Here is an 11,776-nt window from a genome sequence, read left to right as displayed (position 1 = left end):
TTTGTCGTTTAAAATAGTTTAAACATAGAATATCCACTTCCCTATTTGCTGCAGATCAAGCTGAGATGTCTGACTTTGGAACAACAGTTAAACAGATCCTCTTTCCAAAGCGTTTTGTTTTAAATTTCAAACTTTCCAGTGTCTGCAAACACAGTGCTGCTGTTGTCCTTCCTTGTGGCATGGAGACTTATGAGAGGATGGCCAGTTGAGAGCAAGCTCCACTTTTCCAATGGTGCCATTTACAAAACATATGGCATATTACATAATTATTATCATCAGTTTAAAATGTATAAACACAGCACACCATTTATTTACAAAGCACATGTATACCCAGATTGCTTCATAATGGCAATATGGGTATACAATATATCTTCTTTAATTTTATCAAAAGGAATACGGTAGCCAAGGAGCACAGCAGAGGAAAATAAACACCACATGTGTTTCAGTTAAATGTGTTAATGTACATTAGCTGGCCACCACTGACACCTAAATTAATTACAATGCCATGACCAGTGTTCAGCTGTCAAAATGACTGCTGTGAAAGAGGTCTGTGCTAGACTGCTAGTAGGTCTAACTTAATATTACAAATGTTGACAGCTTGAATGAAAATGGATGAAGTAAAATAATGCTATCATGCCCATATTCCTTTTGACTCTATTATGTTTTGGTCTGTAGGCCTATAGTATCCAATAGATTAGAGTAAATAGCAGAGTAAATTGACATCTAGCCAACACAATCTGTGAAGTACTCTGGCATGAAAATACATTGGTGTCCCGATTAAAAAAAAAAATATATATATATATATATACACACACACAATATTTAACAGAATAACTCTATGTCTGAACCGACAGCCAAAGCTAAAGCTATAATCACATTTTAATACACGGCAGTTCACCATCTTTAGGAACGCGCATCTGTAATTAAAGTCTATGCATTAACTAAATACATGTAGCACTTCGCCACCGTGCTCTGATAAGTCTAGATGTCTGTCTGCTCTGTGAATAGGCATTTTACACGAGCCATACCGAAAAATACCAATGATACATATTTATAATAAAATATATTGCCACAATCTGTCAAGTGAAGATACGAATAGCGTTGGTCACTTGGGTCATTACATGTATGGCAGTGTCATCTTGTACGTCAGCAACCCATTACAAAGGTGCTTATAAGCTGAATAAAAAGCTCATTTTAACAGTGCGGATCAACTCTTTGTTGAAAAGATGGGTGGTCCTTAAAAGGACCTTTGTGTTTGGAGCAGACTAGAACAGTTTACTTGGAGCTGGTGTACTTAGTCACAGCCTTGGTGCCCTCAGACACGGCGTGCTTGGCCAGCTCACCGGGGAGCAGCAGGCGGACGGCCGTCTGGATCTCCCTGGATGAGATGGTGCGGCGCTTGTTGTAGTTAGCCAGTTTGGAGGCTTCACCGGCAATGCGCTCAAAGATGTCGTTAACAAAGGAGTTCATGATGCCCATGGCCTTGGAGGAGATACCGGTGTCAGGATGGACCTGCTTCATGACCTTGTAGATGTAGATGGCGTAGCTCTCCTTCCTGGACTTTCTGCGTTTCTTGCCGCCCTTGACAGCGGACTTGGTGACGGCTTTCTTAGAGCCCTTCTTGGGCGCTGGCTTGGCGGGTTCAGGCATTGTTCTTTCTCTTATGGATGAAGAAAAGGAGTAACGTTCCTCCGGCGTCGCACCAGTATTTAAACCAGGCCAATGCAAATGAGGTGTGCTACTCCCAGCACATGATTGGTGCCACTGCCTATGTGACCCACAGAGGGAGGTGTTTTACACTGTCTTTGTCTCTGCATAATGTTTTACCGCCTGCATCTATTTGTCCCGCTAAAATATAGACTAAGGATAAAGTATAAAAACATTTAGGGTAAATTCATGTTTTAATTGGAATGAATAGTTATATTCCACGCTCCAATTTCAATCCAGACAGCAGTTGTAACTTGTAACACACTTTCTATCGATGCATAATTTATACAGTATAATCAGACAATCACAATTTGGAGGTATTTTTTACTTTATTGGAGTATTTCCAGTACTTTTACTTCTACTCCACTACAATTATTCGAAAACTTAAGTTACCAGTTACTTTGCAGATACAAATGATTACATTATAAAACATACATTAACCACTTCAGCCCTATTTTATACCTAAGCTATTTGAAAATAGCCGATCTACAGGCTTGGCATCATGACACATTGTGAGTAGATCTGCTATTTTCAAACAGTTTTTGTACTTTTACTTTTGGTATTTTAACAATTGCATTTCATCATGTTCATTATAGCTGGGATGGTATTGGGATTCAAACACAAAGGTGGGTGTGAATTTAATCTGCATTCAACTGTTATAGTCCTAATTTTTTTTTTTTTAAAAAGTCACTCTAGACTAGACAATGTAGAAAAATGCTGGACTAATGGACCTTGGTTTCCCAATCTTAATATAAAGAGTCTTATAACAATTACATTCGTGTTATATTAATCATCAGCCTGGAATTTATTGCGTAGCTTGCTGGAAGATTTTCACAGGTTCAATGTGCATTGAAGTGAGTTGTACACCTTCAACGTTTACTGTCTTGATAGTCAGATAAAGGAGATTGTGACAAGACCATGTCCACGAATCACAGTTCTCTGTACTGCAACTGTATACGAGGCAAAGTACTACACATTATTCTAAATATAGGTTTTGCTACCTTAAATTGCTCATATTTGAATAATGGAATAAACTCTGTAAAGAAAGTGTGGGCGGCTCTTAAAAGAGCCTTTGGATTGTTGGTAGAGTAGTTCAAGTCAGCATTAACCTCCGAAGCCGTACAGAGTACGTCCCTGTCTCTTCAGAGCATAGACAACATCCATGGCGGTCACAGTCTTTCTCTTGGCGTGCTCGGTGTAGGTGACTGCGTCACGGATCACGTTCTCCAGGAAAACCTTGAGGACACCGCGAGTCTCCTCGTAGATCAGCCCGGAGATACGCTTCACACCGCCACGGCGAGCCAGACGGCGGATAGCGGGCTTGGTGATTCCTTGGATGTTATCACGGAGCACTTTGCGATGGCGCTTAGCGCCTCCTTTCCCAAGACCTTTTCCTCCCTTACCACGACCAGACATATTTGCTTCAGTAGTAGATACGGAAGTGAATAACTGTTGTCCACAAAGACTTGTCTATTTATATGTGTTCTGAGGACGTAAAGGACGACAGGCAGACCTCACTGTGTGGGCGATGCCAAAAGCTGCAGCCCCGCCCCATACCAGTCTTACGCCCATTCACAGCCACTTCACTCTGGAATGTGTGAATGACCCAGTTTAGCTTCATACGGACACATAAACATTTTCTGATGACTCCCTTTGTTCTAATACAACAGGGAGAGCAGCTATGTACAATTTTAGTTAGTCAAGTATTTAACATATCAGCATTTTTTTTCCTTGCTTACAAATAGCGTATAAACTGTATTATTTGTTTCGGAACATTCAGAAAAGTATCTGGTGACCCCTCCAAATTATTTGGGGACCCCTCGCGACCCCCAGGTTGAGAACCACTGCTCTATGGGAATAAAGACTTTCTGGTCCTGAGGCTTGACCCCACTACACTAGTAGGCCTAAAGCCCCACTCTGTGACTTGCTGTAGCTGCTACAGGACAGTGACGTGTTGTGAGCTTGGGGGGAACACAGAAACTTAGTAAACAAACTGGACCTTTGGGCCTGTACTTGGTCTGCTCCTTTTTTGCTCTACAAAACATCTTTGCTGAAAATAGCCGATCTACAAGCTCAGAGCGAGAAGCTGTGCAGCATATTGTGAGCTTGTAGATCAGCAATTTTTTCAGCAAATGTTCCCACCAGAATATTGTTCCTTGATTTAAGCATCTCACAACAGTATAATGCTTATATTCAAAACATTATAGAAAACATTATTCTATCATTAATGTTGCCATATTTTTCTATAATGTTTCACAGGGGTGTTGTTTTTGCATCCACATATTAGGCCTTGTTCCTGCCTGGCTCCTATTATTATTATTAATATTTTCTATGTATTGTGATTAATTTTTATTCTGCCATTATGCCCTATTCATTTTCTCAGGTGTATTTTTTTCATCCATGTATCTGGCCTGGCTTTTCTTGGCCCCTATTTCTATGTATTGTGATTTTTCAATTTCATTCATGTATTTGGGCTGGATTTTTTCTTTTTACCTTTTTAAGCATAAACAAAATTGCATGGATATTTTTTCATGCATAGGCCAGGCCGTTATTTTGGCATCAGACACCCTCTTAATAATTTGTAAGCTTGATGAATACTGTTACACGTTCTCAGTGAAGTTGCCTCGTGCAGAATACTGCACTTCACACCTCATGATTGATCAACTTCAGACATTCACTAATTGAAAGGACTGCCTGTCACTCACAGCCTTTTAAAGAACCTGCTTAACCTCTGTTCTACATGACTCTGATGAAGATGCACTTGACATCCAAACGTCAGTCACCTGTATACTTAACACCTTGTCAATAAAGACATTTGATGGTCTGAGCTTCTCCAGTGATTTATTCCTCTTGTCTGCTGCTGTGTCCCACTCCTCTAATGCAGTGGACCTGCTGTTGACTGTTTGATGCACGGAGGCAGACTCTTTCTTCTGGATCATCATTATTATTAGTATGTTATAATTGTATTGCTGTGCTATTTATCCAGATCTTTGTTGGTCAATTTAGACCAATCTATTTCCCCAGCACTCATGCTGTTATCCACAGGCAACACAGGTAAATTGCCTGTATTCATATGAGGTGTATGAATGTGGTCAGTGGTAGCCAGATCATAAACAATTTCCATTGTATCAATAGTCATGAGCATCTACTGTACAGAGTGTGCCAAGCCTCGCTGATATAAGTAGAAATATTCTCAGGTAAAAACATACCTTGCTAGATAAAATATATCCACTGTCTGAACAGAAATCCATTTAGCATCAGTTACATCAGCATCCATGTCACCGACAACATAGATGCAGGTGGAAGGATTATCCTGAATAAAATACATAATGAATGCCATTCTACTGAGATACTTATCCTCATTTTTAATTTGTTTTGATCAATGTTTTTTTTTTTATTAATTACGGACAACAGAAACAAGTCAGATCACCAAATGCATATAAGAGGCTATATACAGGGAAAACCAATACAGAAGATTTAAAAAATAATCATCCTCATTTTGATAGCACTCATATGGTGTATAAACATTCACAATTATTAACGTTTTACCATTACAGCACAGCTCTATCCCAATAGCCCGGTCATGTTTTTTGTTCCACAGAGTGGCAACTCCCCATGGAATCCTCCCTCATACCACTAGAACTTAGGTCTTGGATTCTTGTTTAACCAAGAACGCAAGACTCCTGGACACACAAAACGTCACATCCTTCCAACAGTTTGTCCGCAACAACACAACATGATTTATCAGTTTCACTGTGGCCAACACGCAGCCCTTGCACATTGTAAGACACAACACAGATGTTCATAGAGAGATTAGTGCATTCATATCACCCACAGATGTAGACGCAGACTGGCTCTCAAGCAGAGCTGCAGGTGTACCTAGGCACTTCAGTTCACCCCCCCCCCCTTCCTCCCCCCGCTGCCAGTAGCCTTGGGCCCACAAGCCTCAAAATAGTGGCGGACCTGCGTCCCTGCGGGGCGGGCCACAGTTTGGGATCGCACATATCAACATTATTACATTCATTGGTAATGTGAAACGAACCGAAGCTGCTGTGGGGCGACTCGATCTTACGACATGTAAACATCTCCAATAAATAATCCCGAGGTGTAACCGCATCGATATTAGGGGAAAACCGAGTAGCTAACACACTCACCAGTTTGGTTGTCACCACTGGTGGTCTAGGTCTCACAACAACGCTCCACTGTGGGGACTGTAGTTGTGAACGTGGCAATGAAGTTGTAGTTACACCTACATCCAACTCCTCCTGTTGAGCGGAACCCGCCTGCCCCTGCACCCCCTCTCGTGAGGTACTGGCTATCCCAGAGCTTCTATTTTTTACATTAATTATATTTTCGTATGTATCACTTAATGTTCTCTCTTACACATCATGCACATATTCAATCATTATGATTATATATATATATATATATATGTTCGCATGTAATATACATACCAATAAATATTATTCTTTGTCAAATTACCATATTTAATTTGCAGACAATCACCCTGATTGCATGGGTAGCCTTATCTATGTATCTAAAACTCACACCCAATGCTTGTGGCTGTTGTCTGTCTAGTCTTTGTGTTGAATGGGCTTTCATCCATTTGGTGCTTTTTGTTGCACTGTGCACAAGACTGTTACATGTATTTATCCATGTCACTTAAACAATGCTTTTTCCCCCCAATATTTTCTTGAAAATAGCAGATCTACAGGCTCACAACGCCTACCGATGTACAGGCTTTAGTGCTCATGTGGGGCTGTTTTCATGTACCTCGTTTAGTTGCTTATTTCTCTCGCAAAATGTAGCAACATTGATCATTAGTTCTCACTGCGGACAATCACATAATTCCCCCCTCTCTTTGCTCAGAGTTAATACATCGATAACCAAACTAAATGCCAGTGAGATATTGTCCACAATTATGTCATAATGAAGTAAGTCAAATATGTTCATTACAATGTTTCCCAGGCGCCAATTCATTCACCAATTATTAACTAAAGACAAAATATAATACCAACATAAACACACACCCCTCCTCCTCTACAGTGCTTGGCCCATTCCAATCAACAGGATTGCCAGCACTGCAGAGGAGAGACAGGTGACCCCCCAAACAATTCAACTTGCCCACACAGTGTCAATCAATAAACATCTAAAAACCCTTTCAGTCACTGAGTGTTAGAATGTCTTCAGATATATCCATATAAGGACACATGCAATACAACACTACTAAATACTGTTCCCAGCCGGCTTGCTGGTTAATGCATTGGGAAGCAGTTGTGCAATGTGTGCATGTAAAGTTCCTCATTAATGTCTATAGGGCACGCGTCCTCGAAAGGAAGTCCGCTTTGACGTTCTTTGACCCCTTTCTGTCGAGGACCACCAAGTTGAAAGGTCAGCTTATGTATACAAAAAATAGTTTTACTGCTCATGACTGACTTGAACAGTATAAGTGTATTAAAAGACAACCTATTCTCAACTGTAAGACCTCAGTGAGCAGCCCAGGACCAACCGTGCTGCCCTGTTCTGGACAACCTGGAGCTTCCCGAGATCACCACTGGCAGCAGATGACCACATCGTAGAGCAATAGTCAAGATGACATAAAACTAAACTTTGACCGAAGTGACATAAAAGGGGACAGGCAAAAAAAAAACTTTTCCTGGAAATACCAATTGCTCTTCCCATTTTCAAAACAATATAATTAATATGGTGAGACCAAGACAGAGTGCAATCCAGCATCACTCCAAGGAGTTTAGTACTTTCAACTTGTTGAACTGCTGAATTACACAAGTTTAAATGAAGCTTTGGGCTCGTAGATAACCTGTGCCTTAATCCCAGCACAATACATTTAGTCTTAGATACACCTACTGTGATCTGGAGGACAGATAACTTAGTATCCATTTTAAAGCAGAAGATTTAAAACCATAACATTTAAGTTTCTCAACCAGTACAGAATGGTCCAGCATATCAAATGCAGCACTAAAATCTAACCCACCAGAATAGAGTTATCTATAGCTTTAAGCCAGTCATCAATCATCTGTATCAAAGCAGTAGATTGATTGATTGATTGAATATTTTATTAGGCAGAAATGTATAACAGCATGAGTACAGTTAAAACACTTTGACTAAAAGGTCCGTCCAAAAAAGTCCTCACGGTTTTGCTTCCCTTGAGGTCTCATAGAAGTAGAGTGACCAGCTCTAGGTATGTTCAGAATCTGTTGCAAGCTTGTTTGATACAAAATAAGCTTGAATTTGTGAATGCACCAACCTTTCCATGATTTTGCTCAAAACAGGTAAAATACTTATAGGTCTAGAATTCCCCTCATTAAAAGCAGCTTTGGTATAATTAGGTAAAGGAATAACCTTAGCCTCCTTCCACATCTTTGGACATAGGCCCACATCCAAACATCTATTAATAATATGACAGATAGGACATAGGAGATGCTATGATACCAGCAGTCATTCTCAGCACTTTACTATCCAGGAGTTTACTATCTAGGCCTGCTAACTTATTATCAGGAAGAGAGCGAAGTAACCGCTCCACCTCACTGTCTTCAACCTGATGAAATTCAAATTCACAAATTGTCTCTTTCATTATAATATGTTTAATACAGTAAGTTGCTTTAATGTTGTTTGAAATATGCATAGCCTGCCATAGTTTAGATACTTTACCCACATAATAATCATTAATATGATTTGTAATATCACCTGGTTTAGTGAGAACAAATCCATTTGATTCTACTAAGGGTGTGCACACAGCCATTATTAATCATTGTATTCATGTAAACATGCACTGACCCCTCATGATAGAGTATATTTATTATTAGCACTGCGTTATGCATTTTAAATGATATTTTATACACTCAGGTATTTATGTTGTTGTTGAGCGCTTTAAAGCACCCACTTAAAACCCTAATTAGGCCTACTTCGTTATTTGCAGACCATAGCTTATTTACAAGCACTTAACACTTCAGAATGCAATGTGCTGTGAGCTTGTAGATTGTCTATTTGCACTGAATATTTGCCACATAAAAAGGGACACTAAGGTCTGGACCACATGCTCCCTATGGACCAGCTGACAGCACTGGGGTCTCCTCCATCCTGGAAGATGCAAGCCTTCACCTCCTTGCTGAATAAATCATACTCCTTGAATCTGGTTTGTTACAAATGCCAGAAATGTTATGCTACAGGATATTACATTTAAAAAAAGATTTGGGTTTCCATACAAAAATGCATATATAGTATAATAACAAACAAGTCTCGTCTACCTTTTGTAATATAACACAGTATATGTATATGTGCTTTGTTTTTTAACATTGTGTAAATGGCATTTTCATACGTTTCCATCATGGTAACCTTTCAGGTCAGAACACAGGTCATTAACTTTGAAATAGTTGACCATCAATTTGATCAAATTGAGCAAATAAATATGAGACATTACAGTTCAAAGTATAATACAGCAACATTTTATTATTAATGGCATATAAATACAATAAGGTGCAGTATGGAATGGATGTAACCAAACATTTTTTGCTCATGTCATTACTAATGATTACTAATGACTAACTACATAACTATAATTAGTTATGTCTGTCTTTCACAAACAAATTATTACTGATGTAAACGACTGCTCAGCAAATACAAATAAAAGCCTTTTAGTTTGAGTGATTTTGACACTTTGATTTTGTCGTGCGCTGTTCATTTCCACTATGTGAGCGAAAGGTGTTGTTGCGTGGAGTTCAACATGTGTTTGATAGATCAACATGCGTTGGCCACTCCCCTGCCATCGCACATGTGTGACACATGCCCAAATGCAGGGGAATGGCCAAATCCATGTCAAATTTCAACAAAGTTGAACTCCAATGCGAGGCACTTGATGTGAATTAGCCGTGAACCATTCATGATGTACAACACTCTCAAGAGTTAAATGAACATTGAGGATTTGACTATGTGATTGGTAGAATATGATTCTCTCTTTCCTGCAATCACACCATGATCATACAGCCATGGAACCATGTCAGTCAGGTGTGGGTGCCTTTGGCCTTGAGGAGAGACAGGGCGGCAGAGGTATGACGGGAGGTAGACTCTGGTGTGAGCACAAACAAGTCCAACTTAAGTTCACAACAATGTAGCGGCTGCAATGTGATTGGATGTACAGCTGTTCTCCGTACAGCTGTCAGGGATGTTGAATGGTGCTCAGAGTCCCTGTATGCAAAAAGGACATGTGCATATAGAAACGATTAGATTTTCATAAAGAAGAAAAGGTGAGGTTGGTGTATTCATTGTAATAACCAGACTAACAATATTGACACAATGAACCTACTGCGACTTTTGTCTCATAAGATGGTCAACGTAAGAAGAATTGATCTTTATTGCGTTATAACTCAACTAGCATACAAATGAAACCAAATGGACCAGTACTGGTCCATTTGTATGGCAGGGCAGAAATTAAATAAAAAGATGTGATATAATACAATAATACAAAACAATAAAAGAAACCTTACAGTACTGTACATACCTGTCACCACTGTCCTCCCTGTATCTGCTACTGGTGTCTGAACATGATATCTATGCAGGCTGTCTGGTTGTCAGGACTCCCCTCTGCACAGAAACAGGAGGTTATTAATATTTTAATTAAAAAATAGCCGATCTACAAGCGTGGCGTTGTGAGCTTGTAGACCTGCTATTTTCACAATGTTTAGTCAAACTAAATGTAATGCCTCAACTCAAGTGCTTGTTAGGGGGGGGGTCCCCAGTTCAAATATGATTATTTTGGGGGGTCTCGGCCTGAAAAGGTTGAGAACCACTGTCATAAACTACAAGCTCACGTGTTGCCTCAGTATTATATTTTGCTTATTGACATTTCTTGGGATATTTGAAGGGCTATTTACAGTGAATGTTTTCCCCAGAATAGGGATGCTAGGGTTCAAGTGGTTAATGTAATACAATAAAAACTCCCTGTAATAACATTGAGGACCTGTTGAAGATCCATGCCATAAGGCCTAGTACACCTCAACCTGTTGTGGTACATGTAGGCAGGGATTACATACTGTACTAGCTCTGAAACATGACTGTGAACCATGGCTAATACTGCACATTTATATTTGATTATAATAGAAAAATAAACAAAACAACCTACCTCGTATTGCCCTGCTGACAGCAACGTATAAATGATCATCAGATACGTGTCCTCTCCTTGAAATGTTGTGATTGGCACAACATATCCTCACTGCACATCTAACTGTACTAAATAAGTGTAAATGCGTAGGTCTCATTGTGAGCTATCATTTCTCATATTGTATTTTCATAAGGATTGCGCGAAACCATGACGTCCGTCTTCTACAGTTGTATCTGCTGCCAAAGATGTTCAATATTTATTTATATATATACACTATTTATTTATTGTCTCCTCCTCCAGCTCCCACTAGTCTTGACTCTTGTCTGCAGCCACAGTACAGTGCTAGCCTGTTATCCACACAGTAGGCTAAAAACATCAGCAGCTTCCGGTTCCGGTTCACCAGCCGATCTTGTCGTCGCGGATTCACACCAGTAATTGACAAATAGCAAAATGAGAAATTGAAAAAACAAGTCATTTTTTTCCATTATCCATTTCTTGACTTGGTTTTAGAAACAAATATTGACAAAACAGGTCATTTTTCCATTTTTTGACTTGGTTTTAAAATACAAATATTGATGAGAAATTGAAAAAACAAGTCATTTTTTCAATGTTCCATTATCCATTTCTTGACTTGGTTTTAGAAACAAATATTGACAAAACAGGCCATTTTTTAATTTTTTGACTTGGTTTTAAAATACAAATAATGAAAAAATAAGCCATTTTTCCTTTGTCCATTTTGGATTTTATTTTGAAAATCAACTGACCGAAAGGTACACGGATTGAAGAGCCTCCCAGAAACGTTACCAATAAAAATACCCACGAGGGGAGCAGCATTCTGGTGTGCAGATCTTATTGTTATTTCAGGTATTAAAAAGCCATCATGTTTAAATCCAATTATCCAAACGGTTTCACATGAATGGGACATACTGTAAATAGAAAGCCAACTCACTCAGT

The 11,776-nt window shown here is 39.4% G+C and overlaps 2 protein-coding genes and 1 long non-coding RNA gene across 3 annotated transcripts; all 3 read right to left on the bottom strand.

Annotated features, from left to right (window-relative positions):
- Positions 1 to 1,275: 1,275 nt before the first annotated feature.
- Positions 1,276 to 1,650, bottom strand: LOC308098765 (histone H2B-like; the record flags this gene model as incomplete). Its single annotated transcript, XM_080447196.1, has 1 exon — positions 1,276 to 1,650. One exon carries the CDS (start codon positions 1,648 to 1,650, stop codon positions 1,276 to 1,278), a length of 375 nt encoding a protein of 124 aa, XP_080303322.1.
- Positions 1,651 to 2,811: 1,161 nt separating this feature from the next.
- LOC308098777 (histone H4) lies at positions 2,812 to 3,123 on the bottom strand (the record flags this gene model as incomplete). The annotated part of the gene is made up of 1 exon (XM_080447208.1): positions 2,812 to 3,123. One exon carries the CDS (start codon positions 3,121 to 3,123, stop codon positions 2,812 to 2,814), a length of 312 nt encoding a protein of 103 aa, XP_080303334.1.
- A 5,509-nt stretch (positions 3,124 to 8,632) lies between these two features.
- LOC308098794 lies at positions 8,633 to 11,174 on the bottom strand. Its single transcript, XR_013934309.1, has 3 exons — positions 10,844 to 11,174; positions 10,223 to 10,305; positions 8,633 to 8,857 (listed from the first exon to the last, which is right to left on the bottom strand). It is a non-coding gene; the product is annotated as an uncharacterized lncRNA (long non-coding RNA).
- Positions 11,175 to 11,776: the final 602 nt, after the last annotated feature.

Source organism: Gymnoscopelus braueri, assembly GCF_963280865.1.
Source record: "Gymnoscopelus braueri genome assembly, chromosome: 13".
Lineage (NCBI taxonomy): Eukaryota > Metazoa > Chordata > Actinopteri > Myctophiformes > Myctophidae > Gymnoscopelus > Gymnoscopelus braueri.
This window is presented reverse-complemented; position numbering and strand designations above follow the sequence as displayed.